The sequence below is a fragment of the Vanellus vanellus genome (assembly GCF_965231255.1).
Source record: "Vanellus vanellus genome assembly, chromosome: 17".
NCBI classification, from domain to species: Eukaryota; Metazoa; Chordata; class Aves; order Charadriiformes; family Charadriidae; genus Vanellus; species Vanellus vanellus.
In genome coordinates this window covers 14903013-14925921 of record NC_138922.1, presented here as the reverse complement: position 1 = coordinate 14925921, position 22909 = coordinate 14903013, and the positions used below count along the sequence as shown (strand labels likewise).

Genomic DNA, 22909 nt, shown 5'->3' with positions numbered 1-22909 from the left:
CACACTAGCCCCTCCCCCCTTCCCGGCGTCCCGAGCCGAGCGCAGCCGAGGCACGGACAACACGAGTTTATTGCCCGCGGTACCGGCGGCAGCGCCCCGTCCCCGCGGGGACCCCGCCGCCTCCTCCCGCGCCCAGCGCGGGGCCGGGCCGGGGGGGGAGTGGGGCCCTGCCCGGGGGGGGCCAACGGTGCCACTGCCACTTGGGGGAGGGTGGGGGGAGCCCTGTCCGGGCAGGGGACAGAAGGGGGGACAGAAGGGGGGACAGAAGGGGGGACAGAAGGGGGGACAGAAGGGGGGACAGAAGGGGGGACAGAAGGGGGGACAGAAGGGGGGACAGAAGGGGGGACAGAAGGGGGGACAGAAGGGGGGACAGCAGAAGGGCAAGAGGGGTTGGAGCACCCCCAGCAGACGAACAGCAGCAGCCCCGGTGCTGGGCAGCCCTGCGTCCCCCTCCCCAGGGGGTGGCACACGAACCCGGAGCAGCAGGGACGAGCTGCAGGCACTTTCCAGGAGTCCCCCCCAGCCTGGAGCTCCAGGCTGGGGGGAAGAAGGGGCTGCTCCAGCCCCAGGCACAGAGGAGCTAGCAGAGGAGCCTGGTTGAGGCAGGGGAGCAGGTCAGAGCTCAACAGGCTCCTCCTTAGCTGGAGAGCAGAGGGAAGCAGCTCTAGCCCATGGGGACCCCTGGACCCACAAGGAAGGCAGCTCCCAGAAGGGGAGGGTTGGGGAGAGCAAGCATGGTATGATCCCCAGGGCTGGGGCCCTGTAGATGCATGGCACTGGTGTCCCCTCTGCAGCAGGGTCCAGCAACGACCCCCAGAACAGCATTCCCCCTCCAGTCCTTGACCCAGGACTGCTCCGTGCACCAGCTAGGGGATGCAGATCTCAACCTAGGAGGAAAGGAGCAGCGTTAGAACCCCCGCCAGGCAGCCACTCCCCTCCCTGTCCCCCTCAGGCTCGCTCACCTCAGAGCCGATGGCTCAGGCTGGCCACCTTGGCAGGATGCGTCACCGACCAGAAGTTGCGCCTGTTCTGCAGCTGCTGGAAGGGATTGAAGTGTCTCCTCCGCTCCCGCTTCAGTTTTTTAATCTTCTTTACCTGTGCAGGGGCAGGAAGGCTCCTGGGGTCATAGGGTAGAGTCCCCCTGCCTCCCCCCACCCACCCCAGCCCAGGCCACAGCCAGCACCCACCTTCCCTCTGTCAAACTCCTCATCCCACTCATCGATGACAGTCTCGCTCCGGGCCCATGTGGCATCCCGAATGGCATCCTGGCTGACAGCCGAGATCTCGCCCTCCCAGGTCAGGACTGTGGAGCAGCGTGGTCAGCAGGGAGCACCACGCTGTGCTCCGCTGCACCTGCCTGCGCAGGGCTCCCACCCTGGGCCAGCACGCCCAACAGCCCCTCAGCTGGGCACATCTGCCCGGCTCCAGGAGCCCCTGCAGTTGCCTGTGCTGGTGCTGGGGGAAACTCGGGCATTGGCAGAGCATGAAGGGCTCTGCCCGTGTCCAGGGCTCCAGGCAGGGGAGCTGCGTGGCTGTTTGCCCACCCCAGTGAGCAGGGATTACCTTGTTTGCCATAAGCCTTGTCCAAGGAGTTCCTGAGCAGCTCCTCCACTACACTGGACGACTCCTGGCTCCTGGGTGCTGTGCCAGCCCCATGGCCAGGCTCAGGGCTCGGGGCAGCCGGGCAGCTCCTGCACCCATCTCCAGCCTGGCTGTCCCAGGCACACGCTACCACTGCGGAAACAGGCGGGGTGAGGGCAAGGCAGAGGGAGCTCGTGTCACTCCATCTCCAAGGCAGATCTTGCCCCAGGAGACACTGTCAGGACCAATAAGGTCCCGATGGCTCAGGGGCTTTGGGCACGCTGGGGTCTGGTCTTCAGCCCTCAAGGGGGCTGTCCCCACTAGTCTGGAGAGGAGCACACCCTCATCCAGGGTACAACCCAGCCGCCCTCCTGCATGAGCGGCACACAGGCCAGCCAAGGATGGGGGTCAGGAGGACAGGCACCACCAGGCAGTTGTGGGGACCAGCAAGCACCGGGACTGGACACCAGTGCTCTGAGAGGCTACGTGGGCAGACAAGCAGCTGGCTCACCCCTGCCAGGCATCAGGCAGGGTGGAGGCACATGGTCATACCTGGGGTGCTGTCTGCAGCGTGCACGCCATTGGTAGCCGGCCGCTTCAAGGCTGGGCTGCTGAAGCTTTCCCTCCGCTTGCGTTTGCGGTGCTCGCTCTCTCCAGTACCAGCCTCAATGCTCTGCTGCTGCTTTGTCCTCTGGGGCTCAGTCTCAGCCCTCCTAGAGCTGGGGAAAGCAGTGGGGTCAGCTCACTCCAGCCAGACCAGAGGGGGAAAGAGTTTGAGCTTCCCCCAGGGCAACAGGACGCAGGGACACCTGCACCCCAGCGTGGCACTTGGGGAGGGGTGACACCACCCTCAGCAAGCCAGCGCTTCAGCTGGCTCTATGGCAAGGCTCATCCCACCCGCAGAAAGACAAGAGGCACCTGACTGCAGCCCAGGGAGCCTGACTTCAGGCAGAGTAGGGGTGTGTAGGGCTCCAGCACGACCCTAGCCCCTCACCTGCCCGAGGACAGCGTCCCAGAGCAGTGCTCTTCTGTCTCCTCCATTCTCCTCTTTTTCTTCTTCTTCTTCTTCTTCTTGAGTGGAGAGATGGGCTCCGTGTCCAGGTAAGTACCAGGCTCTGGTACTTGCTGCTTGGGCCTGCTCTCCGTGTCCTGACAGCCCAGCCCCTCCTGGCCACTGCTGGGACCCTTGCTTGCTGCCTTCTTCCCCATGAGGGAAACCGAGCCCTCCTGAGCAAGATTTTTCTTCTTCCTGGGAGGGCTGGAGACTTCATCCTTGCCCTTCACAGCTGGAGCATGAGGACTGCCGTCTGCTCCATGATGATGCTTTCGCTGCTTCTTTTTGGGGGAACCAGGGATGGCCTGGCTGGGCCCCTTCTCCCTGCTGCAGGGAGGAAGGAGGTGTGAGGGGTGGGCAGTGGAACCGTTGGTCAGGGGGGAGGCTGGGAGCTGAGGGGCGGAGTTGAGGATGAAGCTGAAGCCAGGCTTTTCAGGATTTGGCAGTTTGGGAGCAGATGAGGACAGCCTGAAGGACAGGAAAAGAGGCTGACATGATCTGAAAGCCAGGTCAGGAGCCCCCTTCTTCCTCCCCACCCCAAGGTGCAAGAGCACAGGACCAATTGCTACTGCCTCAGCCACAAAATCCGAATCAGACCCTGCTCTCGGAGCAGCAGCTGCAAGCACCCAGTGACCCTACATCTGCCCAGTGCCAGCCACATGCAGGGCACATGCTGTCCCCCGGGGGATTAGGAAAGAGTGAGTATTGCTGCAGCACATGCTAATGGTGAAGGTTACAAGGGAGACCCGGAGCAAGATCCAGACCGGGCTGGTGCCTCCTGATGCCACAGGACACTAGTCCGTGGTCAGAACCTGCAAAGCTCCCTCCCACCCTGTGCCAACAGTCAGAGAAACTGCCCCGCTTCTGAGATTCAGAGCAAGCTCTGCCAGCCCAGGAGAACAGGAAAGCTGGCTGACAAAATCGGCCTCTGAGCCAGCTGTGATGCCACCTAGCTGCCTCGTGGAGTACCCCGCGGCTGCTACTGGCCTTGCTGCCGTGCAGGAGCCTGGGGGCAACTGGCACTGCTTACCTCAACTTGCCAAAAGGCCAGGGAGTGGAGTCGGGGTGGGTGGTGTTCATGGGGTAGGTGTCAGCAAATTGTGGGTGAGGTTGTGCATGGCGATCACTTCCGCTCGCCTTCCGCGGGGTGCTGCCCTGCAGTTATTGACATAAATAAAAACTTGGTGGTCTAAAGAAAAGAGGTTTCCGTGAGCCAAGAGGAGAAAATAAAAAGGGGAGCCCAGAGAAAGGGGAGGGGAACAGACACAGACGGGGGGAGGGAAGCAGGGGGTGGTAGAAGAAGAATCAGAAGTGTTTTCAGTTAGAAGCACAAAGGAAAAAAGGAAGGAAGGAAATTTAAAGAACAAAAACCCCAGCGCACCATCCTGAGCCCTGGCTGCACAGCAGCGCCCAGAGGGCCAGTCCCACACCACTGCCCAGGGAGAAGGCAACTCCGCAGCCCTCCAGCTGCGGCGTCACCTGCTTTCACTCACCCCAGGGGACATGCCACCCCAAGAAGGCTGGTGAGGCCACCCCGCTGCAGGGACTGGCACAGCCACCCCTCCACCCTGAGCAAGAAGGCAGGAGCCATTTCTCCTGCATCACTCAGGGATGTGCACAACAGCGGGGACCTGGGCCCACAGCCTGACCCAGAGGGAGGGCAGAGCAACTGCTACTGCCCTGGGGCCGAGGGCTCTCCCCACCCGCCTCCAGCTTAGCAAGACACCCACCATTAGCTCTACACTTGCCCTCAACACAAGCCCCAGTTCAGAAGGCACAAGGTGCCTACTAAAGTCTCCGGGCAGATGCTCAGACTCACCTTTTTGGCGGAAAGTGCCAGCTTCTTGGCCGGTGGCGGTGACATGGTGCTGCTCAGCTCCAGAGCTGCACTGGCCAAGAGGGAGGATTTCAGTTTTGCCAGCTTGGAGTCTTCAGGGGCAGCCGGCTCAGTGCCAGGGCCAGCAGGGAGGTCCGTGCCACAGTCCGTTTCCTGAGAGGTGCAGAAGCCGCTGGTTTCACTCTTGGCCTTCTGGGATGCTTTGGCCAGCTTCCCCACCGCGCTGTGCACCGGGCTGGCAGCACTGCTGCCGCAGGAGTCCCTCTCCAGGGTCCCGGCGTTCTCCCCACTGCCCCTGGGCTCCTGGCTAGGGCTGGTCTCCAGCAGCAGCTTGGGTGAGGTAGGTGGCTGCTTGCTCTCGCAGGAGCTCTGCCGGGGCAGCTCCGCTTTGGCCCCACTTCCGTTGCTGGTGTCGCAGAAGCCCTGAACTGCTCTGGGCGTGGGAGGCAGCTGCGGGAAGGAGAGTGGCTTCTTGGGCCTCCGCGCTGTGTCATCGGGCAGTGCTGTGGCCATGTGGGTGGCTTTGAGGGGCAGTTTGGGTGACGGGGACCCAGCGGGCACCTTCGGTGGAGCAGTTCCGTTCGACAGCTTCGGCCCTGTGCCAAACGTGCTGCGGGCCACAGGGACTCCAACCTCCTCCGGCCCTGACAGTTTCTTCCCTGGCAGCGTGTCTGCTCTCTAGATACAAAGGAAGAAGTTCAGTGAGGAGAGAATTCAAGGACCCAAGGACACAGAGTGATACTGCCCTCCCTGTCCCTCCCCAGGCCCACACAGAACGCTTGGCTCAGCAGGCTCTCTCCTGTAAACCGTCCTCCCTCGTGCCAGCCCATTTGGAGCAGTGCACCCACCTCCCTGCAGAGCGGCAGCCCACCAGCCCTTCGCAGAGTGGGCAGAAGGGCAGCAGCTCCCGGGAGCACTAGCTGAGAGCAGTCTCCAGGACTCACCCGGCCCATCAGCGGTGAAGACAGGGGCCCGTTGGTCACAGTTTTCTTGACCTGATCAGAGACACCACCATTGCGGCCAGGCAGGCTGGAGGCAGCTTTGGCAATGGGCCCCTCCGTGCTCTTCCTGGGGCTGGGGATTCTGGTGAAGGCAGAGAAGCGTATGTGTTAACTGCGAGTGTTTGAGCAACTGGAATGCTCTTGTCAGAGATGCACACAGGAAAGAAGAGTCAGAAACTCTGAGGAGGTGAGGTGCTCTTGATCTACAGCAAAACCATAACAAGGGGCTGGACCTCTCCCTGCCACCCTCCTCCGAGACAGTGCATGCAGAAGGGCATCGGGGCTACATGGGCCACGCTCTGTCCCATGGCCAGGCACATGCTACCAGCCCTGTCCCAAACGCTGAGTGCAGGGGGCAGAAGGGGCAGGAGACACAGGGTGCCCTCACCTCAGGTAAAACAGCATGTAGGCCTGCTGGTTGAGGACCACTTTGATATTGCTGGAGCGGACCAGGTCATCGTTCATTTGATACCACTGCCCATTGCTGGCCTGCAGGAGAAGAGACAACAGGGTTGGGCTGTGTCCAGGGACCCTCCTGGCCTGAAGAGCAGCAGAACAGCGCCCGTCAGCATAGCTCCTCTCCCCAAAACCCACAGGCGGCCCAGGGCAGGCAAGGGGACTCTGTGAGAGCAGACCACCCTGCGTCCTGCAGTGGAGCACAGCCTGTACCCTCCATCCAGTGCTCCACGCAACACACATCTGCTAAGCACCCTCCTTTCTGTGCACTCCAGGGACTCACAAGCACCCACCAGTCCCCAGTCCAGAGTAGGTGCCAAGAGAGCGCCCTGGGCTCACCTTCACGTAGCAGTAGTAGTGCCCCGCGTGGCAGCTGTACCCGGAGTGCACCAGCACTGCATAGAGTCCATACGTGATAGGATCCCCATTGTTCTGAGACATGTAAGGGCGGATATTCAAGAACTCAGGGTACCCCACATCCTGCGGAGAGAGGATGTCTCAGGAACCTGTGCAGCAGATGGCTCTCTTGCTACAGCAAGAGCAGCCCAGCTGTCCTACGAGTCCCATCTCTCGAGGGAGGGGACACGCTCTCCCCAAGCCAAGGTCACGGTGAGGAAGATGCCAGGATGAGTCAAACTCCCACCACACCGCACAGCTGGGGAAGGGCTGCAGGACTGGGGCAGAGCTCACACTGCGCACTGGACCACCTCCCACCCTGCCCAGGGCAGCAGAGCCTCGGGCCAGGGACACCCCCAGCTATGGATTGCCGAGCACTCACCTTTGTGATTTTGCCTCCACCAAAGTTGGCAAAGCGCTTCAGCGAGAGCGTGAGGACATTGGAGGCTCGGTGGATGGTGAAGCGTTTGCTGGCCGACACTTTCTTCTTGCATCTGCACAGGAAGAGCTCGAGCTATTCAAGCTGTTCCACCAGCCAGATGATTGCCAGCCCTAGCCAAGCGGCAAACCCCACGGAAATGATGCTGCCGACACCAGGCACTGCTCCAGGCCACCTGCTCACAGCCATGTCTGCTGGCCCAGGTCCTCCTCATGAGAGGAGGGAGCCAAGGAGTGGCAGGCTTTATCGCTGGCTTCCATGGCCTCGAACCTCATGGTTTAGCCATGGAGCAGGTAGAGAAGCCCTCCCATATTGTGGCAGGATTTCCACCTGCTTCCCACCAGCACACCCACAGGCCCCTTCCCGCCTACAGCCCCACACACTCACTTGGCACACATGTAGGCGTTCTCCCCGCCCAGCACATCTGACTTCACAAACAGCTCCAGCGCCCGCACTATGTTTGTGGCTTGCTGCAAGGACAGAGGAGAGGTCAGGGCACGAGTGGCTTGTCCACCTGACAGCCCGGCTCCCTGCCGAGAAGCTGGCCCTGAGAGATAACACAGTACAAGCACAGGGCCACAGATGACACCAAACCCATGAGCCTGCCACCACCTAGGCACTGGCGAACACGCTGCGAGGGACGGCTGCACTGCCCCCCAACACCACGGAGCCTCAACAGAGGAGTCGTGGCTCATGCTCAGGCAATGGGCACTGCCCTGCCAGACAGAGAAGGCAGTGCAACAGAAGCTGCTGCCTCCCTCTTGCCAGTACCGTGCCTCAACACCGGCAGGTTAAGGAGCTTTGACAGTGGTAATGGTGCAGTTGCAGGAACATCCCCCGTGACAGCCGAGCTCCTCCCCATCCCTGACCCTGCCGCAGTACCCTGATCTCCAGCGCCAGGTCCAGGTAAGGGTCATAAGTGTCCGAGACAGTCTTGCACACTGAGCACTTCACTGCAAATGAAAGGGCAATGAGCACACCCTGGCACAACACCTGCACCCACCACCACCCAGCACAGGCAGCTGCAGTGTTCCCCCTCTTCGGGTTTGGGCTCTGGGATGCGAGCGCCAGAATTGACAGCCTGGCAGGGAGGAAGGCTGGCAATTCCACTCCATGCTGGGACAGCAAGAGTTTCTAGATAGCCGGCAACACGGGTTCCTTTGCCGGTGGCAATGAGCTGGGGACCCACAGCCAACAGCTTTTTCCATCGCTACAACAGGGGTGATGACCCACAGGTACTGCAAACCTAACCAACTGAGCTCTGGATAGTTTACACATACTTAGCAATTTTCCCAAAAGATTTTTACTGCACAGCTCTCAGGGAAAGAGCCGCCCTGAGAGTCACAGGCCCAGGACCCGGCAGCCAGCACTCACCACGGGACCGCAGGTAACCGCCAAAGATCTGGTGAACCAGCGTTGTGGCTTGGGTCTGACGATCCAACCTAGAGACAGCAGTACCGGATCACACACCGCCCTGCCACAACAGCCACCCCTGCAGGCCACCGCTGTGTCCTCAGGACAGCTCCCCTATGTGCTCTGGCCAGCAAACCGGCTGCAGAGCTCTGGGAGCACAGGGAAGTCGCAACCTCTGCCAGTCTGCTCTCCCAGTGCCAGAGCTCAAGGGGTAGCACCAGGCTCCGACGCGCACCTTCCTCTAGAAGGAGCAGAACCTCCTGGCTGGAGCTCAGAGCTGGGCACTGCACACAGGGGCAACGCAGGCTTCCCGGGACAGAGGGTGCAGGGGAAAGCAGCTCAGCCACAGACCTGGGGCCAAACTAGGCAGCATGTCTGGATTCTTTGGCAATTGGGACAAGATCCAAACCCACAGCAGCCGCGGGATTTGGGGACAGGACGACAGCTACACTGGGGCGGAGGTGTCAGGAGAAGGCAGACAACAGGCCAGAGATGTGTCACAGAGGGACAGAGCGTTGGGCCATCCACCCGAGGCCCCTGGAGTCAGTACCTCCCTCTGTGAGTCTGACCTGGTGGACATGTTCTCCCCACAGTCCCCTCCCCCAGGCGCAGGGGACCAGGGAGGGGACAGTGGAGAAGAGCTGTGATGGGCCACCAGAAGCCCCACATACTTGGTACAGCCATTCAGGCAGGCCTTCTGCATGGCATCAATGGTGTAACGCAGGAACTCGTGCGCATCCTCCTGGTTGCCGAAGCGGATGTGCTGGGCAATCTCTGCAGGAGAGGGAGGAATAAGCCCCAGCCCGTGCTGCAACAGAGGCAGGCCCTCCCTCCCTCGGGGCAGGGACTCTGGGGTTTGAGCCCCCTCAACCCAAACCAGATGTCAGACTTATGTCAGCCCCGGGGGAAGCCCCACGCAGCCCATGAAGTCACCAGCCCCCAGCAGGCTCGGTGAGTCATCTCAGCAGAGCCGTCTGCCAAGACCTGTCCCGATCTCAAAGGTTCCGCTCCTGCCTTAGTCACTGCTCTCCTGCACGGCTACAGGAGGGAAGGGGAGGACAACCATCCTTACTCTTGAGGTCTCGGATGAAGGACACTGGCTTTATTGCATTGCCGCTGTTGGCAAAAGCCTGGATCATGTGGTTCTGCATAACGCACATCATGCAAAAGCCTCCTTGGTGACCTGGAGCAGGAGAGAAGACAGGACGTTGAGGACAAACCCAGAAGAGACAGAGGCAGTACAGGGGATCTCTGGACCAACACAGCTCAGGCACAATCAGTTCTCCCTACAAGCTCTGCCCAGCTCTGAGGCATCCCAGGTACACCAGGACCAGCACATGCTACCCTGGCTGGTGCAGCCCCAGCCACTGCAACCCCGCCAGGCGAGACAGCATCCACGGGAACGGAAATCAGGTCAATGGCACTTGCTGGAGGAGCCCACAGGTTGTCCCTGAGACCAGATCTCACTGGAGCCCTGTGGATGGGGTTGAGAGCCCCGTGCACTCCCCTTGGTGACAGCTCAGAGCAGTGCCTACCCTTTCAAAGACACCCATAAACAGCACCTGCTGCCTGTACGCAGCCTTCTGCCCTGCCCTCATGCAGTCCCCGCAGTCAGGGGCTGTTTGGGACCCCCAGCTTGGCCCCCAGGAAGCCAGCAGAACCCGTTGGACCCATCTTAGTCCTGGCTATGTCCAGCAGAGACAAAACCTCCCCAGACACCAGGATGCAGAGCTCAGAACACTGCTACAGCCAGGAAAAGCAAGCTGTATGCAGGAATGACCTCTGAATGGAAAAATGGGCAGGAAGGAGCAGAGAAGGTGCATCCCAACACCCGCACAGCCCTCGCCTGCGCAGAGGTACCGAGCACAGCACTGGAAGCAGGACAGGCGGGCGCTCCTGTTCCCTGCCGAGCCGGCCCTCCCCACTCACAGGTGCGGCTGTGCTCCTTGGAGAGCAGGTAGTTGGCGAGCGGTGGTGTATAGGTCAGGCACTGCACTGTGGAGTTGAGGAAGCAGGTGTTTCCGAGGTTCTGCAGCCCGGCACCGATCCGGTAGACCCTCTCCCACTTCATGGAGAGGCGCTCCACGGGGAAGAGCACCTTCTGGGGTGCAGGGACCCCGTCCCCCAGGCTCCCGGGGGCATGGTTGCTGCCTGCGGGGAGAGGGGCGGTGAGCGGCAGGGGCGCGGAGCGTGGGGAGGGCCCCCCTCGCCCTCTCTACCTACCCTGCTTGCCGGGTGGCGCCTCTTCGGGGCCGCGGTGGCGGCCGGTGGCCTCGGCGCGGGGGTTGAGCAGCACGTACTTGCCCCGCAGCAGCTCCAGCTGCCCGGAGAAGCCGCGGCTGGCGGGCTCGAACTCGATCTTCTGCAGCAGCACCTTCTTGGCCGAGGCGGCCAGCAGCCGGCCCAGCTCCCCGTCCTCGCCCGCCTCCCGCCGGCCCGGCTTCAGCGCCTCCTTCAGCTTCTCCACGATCGGCATGGCGGGGCCCGGCGGCCCCGGCTGCGTGGAGTGGGCGGCCGGTTGAGCGGGGGCGCCGGACCGTTCCGCTCCGGCTGCGGGGCCACGCGTTGCCGGGGCAACAGGCCGCGGCCTAGTCCCGCCGCAGGGCCCTGCCCTGTCCGCGGGGCCTAGTCCCGCCGCAGGGCCCCCGCCGCCGCGACGGGCACCGCGCCGCCCGCCCGCCCGCCGCCGCCCGCGACCTTGAGCGCCGCCGCCGCCACGTGCGGCCTGCCCGGTACCGGCGCCCCGCCGCGCCCGCTCCACGGCCGGCCCTGCGGACAGGGCAGGGGAGGGCAGGGGAGGGGAAGGGAGGGCGACGCCGGAGTCTGTGCTCCGTCCCGGCGCGTCCCGGCGCGTCCCGTCCGATGCCGCCCGGTACCGTCTCGCCCGCCCGCACTCACCATCCGGGTCCCCGCCGCCGCGCGCACGTGTCGCCGCCTGAGAGAGGAGACGCCACCGCCAACTCCTTCCGCGCTTGGCCCTCAAGGGGGGCGAGGCCGCCGCTGGCTCCGCCCCTTGCTGCGGACAAGCTCACTGTACCCCGCCGCGCTCCACGTCCCGAGGCGGGCCGAGAGGGCGGAGCAACGGCAAGGGGGCGTGGCGCTGCCGGGGCGTGGCCGGTGGGGGCGCGACTGTAACGCAGTCGTGGTGCGCAGGCGCGCGCCCCGCGGCGGCGGCGGCCCCGCCCCAATCCGCTGCTGCTCACGCTCCATCCCGCGGTCGGCGCCGCCGGGGGAGGGGCTTTAGAGCGGCTCCGCCCCTCGCCGCCCTGTTGGTTCCCCGGCGGGTCCGGGCTCACACCCCCGGCGGGATCCCGCCCTGGGACCGGGACCGGGGCCGGGGCCGGGGCCGAGGCGGGGGTGGGGTTCCGGAGGAGCGACCCCCGCCGCCGCCGCTCTGCCCTGCCCGGGAGCTGCCGGCGCAGCCCCCCCCCGCACGGGGCCGGTGCGAGCCCGGCGCCCCACGAGGAGAGACAGAAATTACAGCACAGGGAGCACACAGCCGTGGGAAAACAAGTGGCGATATTCACTCAAAGACAGACTACCAGCAGAGACAGGAGTAAATGGCACATATGATATAACCATACAGTAAGCGAACAGGAGTCGTATATGGGATTGATTAGAGGTTGGGGTTTTTTTTTTCTTTTTCTTTCTTTTTAATTTTTTCTCTTTAATATGTTGAAATTGCCCAGACTGGTCCAGTACGACATCTTAAACCTCACAGGGACGCACAGCATGAAAACGCCCCCGGAGCAGGGCTGCGGGGATTATTCCCAGCACGTTTCCCAAAGCTGCGGGAAGAGGCGGCGGGTGCACTGGTGCCGCCCGCGTTGCGGACAGGAGCTCCGCGGCACACGCCAGCGCCACTGCGACATGGGAATGGCTCAGAGAAAGCGGGGCCCGAGGTGTGTGGGAGGGGGTCCCTGGAGGGGACAGGTTTTCCTGCGGCTGCGCCGGGTGCCAGCCCCCATCCCCGCTGCCGCAGAGGAGGGAGCTCGACCAGCCGCGGTGCTGCAACGCTGCCGAAGGCCGCGGAATGGCTCAGCAAACAGCTGCACAAAGCGATGATAAACACCCTGCACCCGCACCGCCGGAGCTCCTGGGGACCTGCTCCTGCCTCTGGTGCCCTGCTGGGGGGGAACTCCCTGCCAAGCCATGCTGCCTGCCAAGGCTGGTGGGCCTCAGCCCAACAGCAGCGGCTGCTGCAGGGTCTGGCAGCAGTTTTCCACCCGTGCAGGAGGTTGCAGCAGGGGTGGACCCCCCCATGATGCCGGGGCAGGCGGTGATCCCCGCACTCACCTCTGTGTCCCCGTGGGGCGAGGAGCATGTGGAGAGAGGGGTAGCAGTGCCCAGGTGCATGCGGGGGGGTCACCCCAGCCACGCTAACATGCCCCTCCGGCTTTTTGGGACATGGCACCTGCGCAGGAGCCGTCCGGCCCGCTCATGCACAGGCGGGGGCTCTGCTGCATGGTAAAGCCCCCCAGAGCCTGTGCCTGGAGGGCTGTACGCTTCCTGCACCCCAAAGGGAGGGATGAACAGTGGGTGGAGAGGGGGATAGTGGGGTCCCCGGTGCTGGAGGGTGACCAGGGACACTGTGGTGGGGAGGGCTGTCTGGCGAGAGCTGCTGGGACGGCTCCCCTGCGGCAGGGGCACTGGTAGACCTGCTACGCAGACGGGGCAGCTCCCGCCACTCACAAGGGTTCGATTCCTTCACAGCTGCCGGGGCGCCAGGGCTGAGCGTGGCCAGGCAGGGACATCCCCCCGCGCCCCCGCTCAGCCCTGCCACAAGCGCAGGAACACCCAGCGCAGCCACAGGCTGCCATGTGCCTGCGACAGAGCGGGTCCCCATCCCTGCCCCCTGCATGCATGTAGCAGGCGCTGCAGCCCAGGGACCCCCACGGCCGAGTGGATTTTCATGCTGTCTCCAGGAATTGATATCAGCGTGGACCAGTCTAACATCTCGCAGGTTTTTTTTCTACTGGCTACTGGAATGCGCTCGTTTGGCTTAGGGGTCCTCAATGTCGAGAAACTCTTGCTTGGGGGGGGCCATGCCGCGGTACCAGGCGCACGAGCCATCGCTCCTCTTGATGCAGGCGTAGTGCTTCGCCTGCCGCCCATCCACGTTGTTCTTCTCCATCGCCCAGTCTGTCCAGAGACACTCGTCCGAGGAGGAGACGAAGCAGGGGATGGAGAGGCAGCGCGAGATCTGCGCACAACAGAGACTGTCACCGACCACCCCGAGAGGGGAACACCGGGGCAGGAGGAAGGAGCATAGGGTGGTGGGGGCTGGTCGTCCAGCTCTGGACCAGGGATGCTGGGCTGCCCCATCCCCGCGGGGCGCGGCAGGGATGCAACCTCAAGGTGGGGAAACTGAGGTGACCCCTGGGTGTGGGTCCCAGGGCGGGCCTCGGGTCCCAGCCAGAGTGAGACGGAGACTGGGCCACACTTCCCATATCCCCAGCCATGTGCCGTGCCCTGTGCACAGCATCACTGAAGGATGGGGAAGAGCATCTCACCGCAGAGCCCGCACCTGCCTTGGGGCTGCAGACCCCCCCTGTCGGTGCGGGGAGTGGGATGCAGCCCATGCTCACCTTGCACTCGCAGCCCATCTGGTACCGCTGGTTTAGGCTCTTCTTCTGGGTCGGGCTCAGCGAGTCCCAGGTGGAGACCAAGTCGCAGAGCGTGATGTGCATCTTCCCGTTGCCCTCTGACTTGCCTGGGGAGAGGCCAGACCGACCGCTCAGAGGGTCCCCGCAGGTGCCCTGGGACCCGACGCTGACTCGGGGTGCCTGGGGCTCAGCCCAGCCTGGGGGACTGGAGACTGCTGCAATCCACCCCCTCCTGCTGTGCGCTGCCCCCGGTGAACCCCAGGGAGCAGAGGCTCGTCTCCAGCCACAGCCCGGGTCTGCCGAGCACAGCTGGGACACAGCTGGGGGCTTCACCGAGGGCTGGTGGTGGGAGCAGGATGGGGGGGCTGTGCCCAGGGAGTGGGCACACACATCACAGGCACCTCAGGAGGCACATGAGGCATCAGGGCCAGCCCTGCCACTGATGTCCCCCTCCCTTGTGGCCACCCACCTGCGATGAGATACTCCTTCTTCCCGCCGGTGTCCAGCAGCCGGCCGCACACGGCGGTGGATGGAGCCGTGTAGATGAACTCTATGTCCTTGTCGGGGCCCTTAAACATCTGGGGAGAAGGAGCAGGAGTGAGCGGCCGGCGTGGAGGCTGCCCTGTCCCCCGTCTCCTGCCCTGCTGTGCCCCGTTACCTTGATTTGCTTGATTTCATACTGGATTCGTTTGATCGGATTCCCATATATATCGTTCCCCGAATCCACCTCTTTCGCAGAGACGGCTTTTGCTCGGATCACTGCAATGGAGAGGTGTTGAGGTCAGCAGGGGTGCCCCGAGGACCAGAGGTGCTGCCAGTGCCACGCAGTGCTGCCCGGGCAGGACGGTCCCACCCAGCCCCGCCATCCCAGGGGGGCGCCCACCCTCGCGCAGGGCTGTCTGCCCGCAGCGAACCCCGCTGCCCTCCCTGCAGATGCCCAGCTGCCCGCGGAGCTGGCTGTCACACGCTGTCCCCACAGGGACGGGGCTTTGGCACGCGCGGGACAGCAACAGGCAGTGTTGCAGCAGCACCCTCGCAGCGGGTGATAAGGAAAGGTCACCCCAGGATCGCCCAGCCGCGCCGCCACCAGTCGTGCCGGACCAGTTGCCCTTGGCCAGCGCTGGCTCGGTCTCTGCCCGGCCCCTGCTGGATTCGTGGGCACAGGCTGGCCCTGCCCAGGCTTGTGCCCGTCACCCAGATGGCACTGGGACAGCTAAAACCTGCCAGCAGCATCCTGGGAGCACTGTGGTATTTGTCCCACTGTCATTAATTAAACCAGTCTCTGACGAGGGCCCCAGCCAAGTGCCCGCGTGGTCTGGCAGGGCTGGAGGAGAAAAGGGCAGAGGGACCTATTTGGAGGGTCACCTTTGGGTGCAGAAGGAGGCAGGAGCTGTGTCCCCATGGCACCATCCCAGCCGCTCGCTGTGGCCATCACCAGCACCAGTGCTGCCCACAAGTGCCCACACAAGCAGCTCATGCTGGGGTCCCCAGCCCCCCCCGTGACCTGCAGACCCCCTCCCAGAGGGGCCAGGGAGCCCACCGGCCCCTCTGCACCCCCACAGCGGGGGAGTGGGGCTCCCAGGGCCAGGCTGCCTTTGCACCCCATGGCTGGAGCACAGGGTCCCCGTCCCACCACGGAGGGGTCCCGGCTACCACAGGGGGATGCTCTGGCTGCCGACCCCCTGCCAGACCTCAGCTACTGCGTGTGCAGCCTCACACCGTGCAGGTGCAGAAACCACATCCTCCTGGGGCCGGGGGCCACAGGGCGTCGCTTCCTGCCCTCGCTGCCTGCAAAAATAACCTGGGGACACCGAGGGCTGGGGCAGCAGAAAAAAACGACCCGGTGAGGGGAGGCAGCAAACTCCCCAGCCAGCAGCCCCGAGCAGCCCGGCCAAAGGCAAGAGTCCTCCTGGCCCTGCACAGCCCTGCGGCCGTCGCAGCGCTGGGTGCCAAGGCACGAGGTCGGGTGCCCCAGGGCCGGTGAGGCTGCAGCGCCCCAGAGCCTGGGGACATCCATGTGGGGACAGCACTGCCGTGAAAGGGTCCCTGCGGTCACGCTGCCAGCGCAGCCCAGGGACGCACAGACCGGCACGTGAGCACTCGGCACGTGGCAGTGACCTGTGGGGCACCCAGGGCAGGCAGGGCAGGCAGCCAGCCAGCTCACCCTTACTCACCGGCTCAGGACACGGCAGCTGGTTTGGTGCCGCGCTGTGCAGGTCGCAGCCGCGTGCAGTGGACGCAACTGCTCAGGCGTGCAGGGCCTGGGTCCCTGCGCCGAGACCTGCAGCTTCCCACCCTGCCTGGCTCCCTCCGGCAGTGCGGGGCCAGGAGCTCCTGGCTGGCCTTAGGCAGCACCAGGGACACTGTCGGCACAGGGGACAGTAGCAGCCCCAAAGCCACGGCTCCTGCTCAGCAACCCCACAGCCCGGGAGGGGGCCTGGCTGCAGGGCAGGGGCTCGCAGGGCTCCCCGCAATGCTGGGGTACTGCCATCCCACGGGGAGGCCAGCTCCCCATCCCTCAGGGGCACCCCGGTGCCCTGCCAGCCCTGCTCCACGTGCATGCTACGGGATAGGGAACGGGGAACCATGCTTTCACTGGGGCAGTAGAAGGGCAAGTGCCAGCCTGGCTGGGGGCACTGCTCGTGCCCCCCACTGAAAGGTGCTAGGGGGGGAGCAGCCGGGGGCCGCTGCCAGCCCGGCACAGACATGCTTGCCTTCTTTCGCCTGGCATGCAAGGAGAGGGAATCTGACCACGCTCTATAAATACCGCAGGGCAGAGGGGCACGCAGATGGGATATTTAAGCTGAAGGTCAGGGGGGCACTGCCCCACGTGGGTGCCGGTAAGTGCCATCCAAGTTTACTTGGGAAAGGAGAGGGTGGCCACCAGCATGAGCAGGGGTCAGGGAAGAGACTCCCTAAAACTGCCGCCCCCGGTAAATGTGGGCACTCGCTGGGTGCGCAGCAGGCAGATGCAACGCCTGCCGGTACCAGGTCTGCACCGAGGGCTTTCCCGGCTGTGCTCCCCTTCCTCAGAGAAGGGACAGGCTGCCTGGGTGCACTGGCCCCACAGCAGCACCAAGGCCGTGCAGGAAGCCCCAGCCTCCTTGCCTGCAGCAGGGCAAGCCCCTCGGCGCAGTCCTGTGCCCCAGTCCCTGTCCCGGGCTGCAGGAGCTCTGCTCGGCGAGCACCAGCTTGGTCCCTGCCTGCTGCCAGTGCCAGCACCCGCTCCTCTGCCAGCAGCACGCCCGGGTCACCGCAGGCATGGGCTGCCCCTCGCCCCCTGCCCCCCGCCCCAGCAGCTGCTGCATCCTCCCGCTTGCCAGGCCCTGCGCTGCTCTGCGCGTGTCTGCGGCGTAACTTGGGTGCAGCTGAGCCGGAGAGCCGTGCGCCGACTCCGGCCCCGTGGCTCCAGGCGCAGGGAATGGTTACTGGTTCAGTGGGCTCCAGCCTTTTCCATTCACGTGCTGATGAATCACTTGACAAAAATGCAGCCCAATTCTAGGCGGATTTGTTCTGAACAGTGCGGCTTTGTGGAGGGGATGGCTGTGCTGCGCTTTCCCCGCCAAGACCCCAACAGCGCAGCCAAGCTGCTCTGCGCCAGCCAGGAACCGGCGTGGCGAGGAGGGCAAGCGTCAGGGATCATGGAGGGGAGCCCCAGAGAAGACCCCGGCAGAGATCGCTGGGACGAGGAGGCAGGGCTGAGAGACAGAGTGCTCAGGGACCGGCAGTTGGAGCTCCCCAAATGCCAATACCCCTGTCGGCTGTGTCACCCAGCACTCCTGCCACCGGCTTGGACAGCCACCAGCCACTGGAGCCCGGACCCTCCATGAAACTGAGCCGAGCCTCTCCTGGCTCCCGGGTCGCAGGGCAGGCACAGCACACCATCAGCTCTGGATTACCGAGTCCGACCAGGGCAATGCTGGAAACGCACCTTCCCCAGGCAGGACAAACTGTGGCAAGGAGATGCACCATGAGACAACCCTGTCCCAGCAGGGTGGGAGCCCCACCGGTGACAGCCCCCGTGCCGGCCCCCAGGGCTGCGAGTGTGGGCGCCTCATAATGAGGACCCCAGACCCCTCTGGGGGCAGACCCCTGGGAGGCAGCAGGTCCCCTCGCTGCCCTCTGCCACCAGGGTCAGTCCCACCGCCCCGGCAGGGCAGAGGGCTTCACCACCGTGCCGGGGCTGCCAGCTGGCGATTTCCTGCCTCCACACCGGGAGAAATGCCAGTGCTCACCTTTAATTCCGCAGAGAAGCTGCTGCGTGAGCAGGGCTGCACTCACAGCCGGGGCCTCTGGAGACCCCCAACCCCTGCCCGCCGAGCAGGACTGACCCCACTTCTGCTGCCTTGAGGGACTCAGGGCTGGGGCCAGTTCCAGGGTCTGACAATGACACCCCCCACCTTGCTGCAGCTGCCTCAGCACGGCCTGCATCCGCCTCCCAGCATCACTCCCTGCTGCCATCCTGCCCATGGCGGGATGCGGGAATAGGCACAAGGGCAGGCAGGGAGAGGGGCGCCTGTCCCGGCTGCAAAGGGACGGGGGCCACAGGGAGCTGGCGGGAGGTGGTGACTTCCCACCCTGACCAGCCAGGGCTGCCTGGGGCCGAGTCCAGGGCATCCGCAGCAGAGCGGTCCCCACACCACATCAGGCAGTGGTGCCCCACACTGGGGCCCAACCGACCCTGCACTGCTCCCCCCGAGCTGGGCGATGAGCATATGATCAACTGGGACAGTCTGGGGCTGCAGTGCAGCTCCAGGAGCAAAGCTGGGGGCAGAGTCCCCAGCGCCACAAACCCACCGGGATGCCTCCCTGGGCTCGCCAGCCGGTGGGATGCTGTTCTCCCCAGCGCCCACCGCAGGGCTGCCCCGCCTCGGGGACTGCACCCGGTGTTTCTGTTCTGGCTGCTGAGGGCAGGGTTCCTGCTGTGGACCATTGTCATCACAGCAGAAGCCGCTGTGGGCAGCTGGCAGGGAGATGCTGTGACACCCGGCGGGGAGATGCGGCAGCCCCAGGTTCTCCCTGGGGAAGGAGGAAAGGGGGTTTGGAAGCGGTGACCTGCCCTGGTGAGACCTGCCAAGAGGGTAAGCTGCGTGGGTGCTGCCCTGCAGCCAGGGGGGATCCTGCCATCGCCCACCACAGCTCAGGAGCTGCTGAAAACTGCTTGCCTGTGCGTGGCCCATGGGCAGAGGGGCAGCACAAGGAGCCTCGGCTCCTGGACTGCCCTCCTGGCCAGAGAGGTGCCAAACAGCCGCCCTTTCCTCCACCATCCCACTCCAGACCCCACTGCACGGCCCCGCCAGGACCCACTCGCGGCTGCCCGGGAAGCACCGGTGCCCACAGACCACGGGGGCCGCTGCTGGGCTGAATGGCCAGGGAACAAAGCTCCCTTCTCCGGGGCTGCTGGCAGCCGGCTGAGCGAAGGGGCCGGCTGCCAGTGCCAGCACTGCCCGCCCAGCACTGCCACCCGTCCCCACAGCGGGGGCAGCCCCAGGGTCACTCCAGCCCTGCTGGAGGCCAGCGGAGATGGAGAGCCGGCAAACTGCCACCGGGAGGGACTCAGCCCCAGCCCTGCCTGGCACGCAGGCGGCGAACAGCCCCCAGGTGCCTGCCCGCACGCCGGCAGCCACGGGGGCAGCAGAGCGGGGCACCCCTGTCCCAGCACAGCAGCAGTTTTGGGGATGCGGAGACTGGAGGGATGCGGAGCTGAGCACAGCAGCCCTGCAGGGAGATGCGGCGGAGGCCGTGGGGGCTCCCCGGTGTGTGGCAGCACCCATGGGGAGGTGGGAGGCAGCACTGGGGCGCCAGGCCCCGCTCACCCACCGGCCTGCTCGGGAGCCATGGGTTGCATACTGCCATGGCCGTGTGCGTCATCCCGGCCCTCTGACGGGAGCGGGACGGGGCCCAATCAGCAGCGGCCCCAGCAGTCAGCCCACGGCCCCTCTGCGCCAGATGCACGGGAAGGGCTCCGACCACCAGAGCTCGGCAGGGCGGCACCTGGGACCGGCAGGCCGCTCGGGCAGCCGCACTCCCCCAGCAGGGATGGCTCCCACCGCTCTCCCCAAACCCTCTCCTCTGCCTGGTCCCTGCCGGCAGCCCCCGCCATTCCTCCCCTGCTTCCACCCCATCCCGAGGAACTGAGCGCTGGGACAACTGGGATCGGCACAGTGATGCCAGGGGCCACATCCAGGGTGCCTCCGGTCCCAGTGGCACACTGAGGCCCCACTCTCCACTGCTCCATCGACCCCTCCTGGAGCTGGCACTGCCGCACAAGGCCAAAGCCACGGCTGTGCCCAGAGCGCTGCGCATCACCTCCCTCACCCCCCACATCTCCACGCTGCTCCAGAAGAGACCAAGCAGAAGCCACGTCTCCTGCTGCGGTCCCCAGCCTGGCCACATCCTCCTGTGGCAGCTGAGCATCTCCCATGGCTGAGTGGCCCCGGCAGACAAAGAGTGGCCCTCGGCCTCCACTGCCCGGGCACAGCCCTGGCAGAAGAATGGCAGATTGGGCAGCCCTGAGTACTTGGGCCCTGCAGAAACCTGCTGCCCGTCTCACGGGCCAGGAGGCACAAGTGCAGGCAGGCCAGGTCCCTTGTCACAAGTCACCAGCACCAGTGATGTGACCCTCAGCCCCTCCGGCACCCCGTGCCCGAGGCAGACCCACATCTACCTCCCCCTGCTCCACCTGGAAACACAGCCCTGGGCTCCCGCTGCCCTGTGCCGCAGAGCAGAGCCTCAGCGCTCTGCAGGGCTGTGAGTGTGGGCAGAGGGGCTGTGAGGAGGCACAGACGGATGTGGCAGGCACACCCCACGCTATGGAGTGGGGATCCCAGCACCCGCACTCACCCAGCTTCCCCCTACCGAGTGCTGAATGCGAGCCCTGGGGCTCCTTGGCTGCCCTGGGTGCGCCCGGCACCACATGGCATCAGCCACCGCCACACCACCACATCTCTACCAAGGGCCCAGCCTGGACACAGGCCACCCCATTCCAGCAGCAGCTGGCACCCCAGGTTCACCCTGGGCTCCGTGCACCCGCAGGGATGGAGCTGGCTGAAGAGCTTCCCAGCTCCAGAGAGCATCCAGGGGCAAGAAGAGAAGCAGCAGGAAGGGCAGGAACCACAGGCTGCAGGAATGGATCCATGTTGCCTGGGAAGTGAAGGCTGGGGAGCTCATCCCAGGACGAATTCTGCTCCCCCGAGCCCAGCACTGTCCCCACCTGGGGTCACACAAGACAAGACCGATCCAGATGAGCCGCACAGGGAACTCGAGCCGGGAGGTGCCAGCACGGCAGGCAGCGCAGCCCAGGAGGACACTGCCTCCGCAGGACGGGCTCTGGGTGCCCGCAGGACAGGCACCTGCCGAGGGCAGTGGGGCAGCCCGGCCCGCAGGCAACCACTGCCCGGCCACGCTGCGCCATCCCGGGGGAGGGCTGAGACAGCGGGGCCGCCGAGACAGACGGTGACTCAGCAGCTGAGTCAGGGCTGAGCCGGCACCCCAGGACGGGCAGTGAGTCACAAGTGCCCCGGAAAGCTTGAGCCCCACGAGAGCGTGACGGGAAGCCGCAGCCCCGCTCCCAGAGCAGCACGGGGGATGCCGCGGCCCAGAGGCAGCAGCTTGAGCAGCAGCTCCGAAAATTCAGTGCTCCATTTTGTCTAGAAATCTGCCTGTCCTCGATGTGCTTCGCGGCACACTGTGCCGAGCGGCGAGGCCGGGCAGAGGCGGGGTACACGAGGCAGCAGTCAGACGCTGCGGGAGTTACCCACACAGGGAAGAAATGCCGGCAGCGGGGTTTGGAAGGCGCAAAGGGAGCCTGGGAATCTGTCAGGAGCATCCTGGCTCGGAAGCAGGGGATGGGGCAGGGCCGTCCAGAGGTTGGGGCTGCCTAAGTGTTTGGGAATGTTACCTCTCCAGCTGAGCCTGGGAACAGCCCCGCAAAGGAGAGCGTCAGGAACTGGGGCCGATCTGTTTGTTTAATATGTTAAAATTTAATAAGGGCATTATTCATCGAAAGAGGAATCCAGATCCCGGCGCTGCCAAGCCCTCCCTTTCAGCAGCATCCAAGCCGAACAAAGTGGGACGGGGGAGAGGAAATGCCTGGAAATAAGGACCAGACGGGAGGTGACGGAGCCCGAGGCGGCCGCCCCTGCCGGGCTGGGTGCCGGCCCCGCGCTCCGGCCCGGTGCCGCGGGAGAGCCCCGACCCCCCCCCGGGGCCGTCAGCTCCCCGCGCTGCCACGTACCACCGCGGCTCAGCCCGAGTCGCGAGAGGCCGCGCTCGCCCGTGTCACCGGGGCTGCGCGGGGAGACCCCGGCCCGGTCCCAGCCCGAGCCCCGCGGTGGCGGCGACGGCTCCTCGCCCGGCCCGGGGCCGCCCCGGGGAGCGATGCCGGGCGCGGCCGCGAGGGTCCCCCCCGAGACGGCGAGACGCGCGGGGAGGGACGGACACACCCCGGGCGGGCGGACGGACGGACGGAGGGACCGACCGCGCCCGGCCGCGCATCTGCTGCCGCCGACACACCCCCGGGCCGGTCGGGGCGCGGAGCCGGGCCGGCGCGGGGCTGCGGGCAGGTGCCGGGGGCCGCGGCGGCTCTGCCCACCCGTGCCCACCCCCTGCCCGCTCCGCGCCAACTTTCCGCCCCTTCCCCCGCCGGGAAGTTCGCGCGGGCCGGGGCTACCGGAGCTACCGCGGCTGGCGCCGGGGCTCCGGGGCCCCGCGGGGACAAAGCCGGGCGGCGCTCACCTACGTCGGCGTTGCAGAAGGCCTGTTGCGGGTGGATGGGCGAGCAGCTGCAGGCGTCGGCCGGGCGGGCCCTGCCGAGCAGCAGCACCGCCAGCCAGGCCAGCAGGCTGGGCAGCGCGGCGAGCATGGTGCGGCGGGGGGCTGCGGGCTCAGCGACCCGGCCCACAAACCCGCACCCACCGCCGGGAAAGTTTGGGGCCGGCAGCCGCGGCCCCTGCGCGGCGTTGCGGGCGCTGCTGCGGCCGCTCCTCCGCTGCCTTCTATGGAGGTGTTTTCTTCCTTCCCCGGCTGCCGCTCAGCCTCGCTTTTTAACGTGCTCCGGGGATTTGCTGCTCCTCCTCTGCGTGGCGCCGGGCCAGCCCGGCTGCTCCCGCCCCTCCGCACGATGCG

The 22909-nt window shown here is 65.3% G+C and overlaps 2 protein-coding genes across 2 annotated transcripts; both read right to left on the bottom strand.

Annotated features, from left to right (window-relative positions):
* Positions 1-347: 347 nt before the first annotated feature.
* USP36 (ubiquitin specific peptidase 36) lies at positions 348-10668 on the bottom strand. The gene is made up of 19 exons (XM_082492390.1): positions 10401-10668; positions 10107-10328; positions 9250-9360; positions 8849-8951; positions 8139-8206; positions 7647-7717; positions 7152-7234; positions 6708-6819; positions 6269-6409; positions 5862-5962; positions 5417-5555; positions 4455-5150; positions 3666-3790; positions 2576-3103; positions 2134-2300; positions 1564-1734; positions 1188-1303; positions 963-1095; positions 348-887 (listed from the first exon to the last, which is right to left on the bottom strand). The coding sequence occupies exons 1-18, from the start codon at positions 10651-10653 to the stop codon at positions 964-966; spliced, it is 3339 nt and encodes a 1112-aa protein (XP_082348516.1). The 5' UTR covers positions 10654-10668; the 3' UTR covers positions 348-887; position 963.
* Positions 10669-11677: 1009 nt separating this feature from the next.
* On the bottom strand, positions 11678-22802 carry TIMP2 (TIMP metallopeptidase inhibitor 2). The gene is made up of 5 exons (XM_082492274.1): positions 22520-22802; positions 14442-14542; positions 14253-14361; positions 13766-13890; positions 11678-13380 (listed from the first exon to the last, which is right to left on the bottom strand). Exons 1-5 carry the CDS (start codon positions 22644-22646, stop codon positions 13180-13182), a joined length of 663 nt encoding a protein of 220 aa, XP_082348400.1. The 5' UTR covers positions 22647-22802; the 3' UTR covers positions 11678-13179.
* Positions 22803-22909: the final 107 nt, after the last annotated feature.

Excerpts from the sequence above, each read along its gene's own strand:
- USP36 (XM_082492390.1), bottom strand. The coding sequence starts at position 10,653 with ATGCCGATCGTGGAGAAGCTGAAGGAGGCGCTGAAGCCGGGCCGGCGG. Across the intron at positions 10,329-10,400 it reads GGCGCCACCCGGCAAGCAGG|GCAGCAACCATGCCCCCGGG; the intron begins GTAGGTAGAGAG and ends CTCTCCCCGCAG. Across the intron at positions 2,301-2,575 it reads GGGACGCTGTCCTCGGGCAG|CTCTAGGAGGGCTGAGACTG; the intron begins GTGAGGGGCTAG and ends TGCTTTCCCCAG.
- TIMP2 (XM_082492274.1), bottom strand. The coding sequence starts at position 22,646 with ATGCTCGCCGCGCTGCCCAGCCTGCTGGCCTGGCTGGCGGTGCTGCTG. Across the intron at positions 13,891-14,252 it reads GAAGGAGTATCTCATCGCAG|GCAAGTCAGAGGGCAACGGG; the intron begins GTGGGTGGCCAC and ends GCCTCTCCCCAG. Across the intron at positions 13,381-13,765 it reads AGATGGGCTGCGAGTGCAAG|ATCTCGCGCTGCCTCTCCAT; the intron begins GTGAGCATGGGC and ends TGTTGTGCGCAG.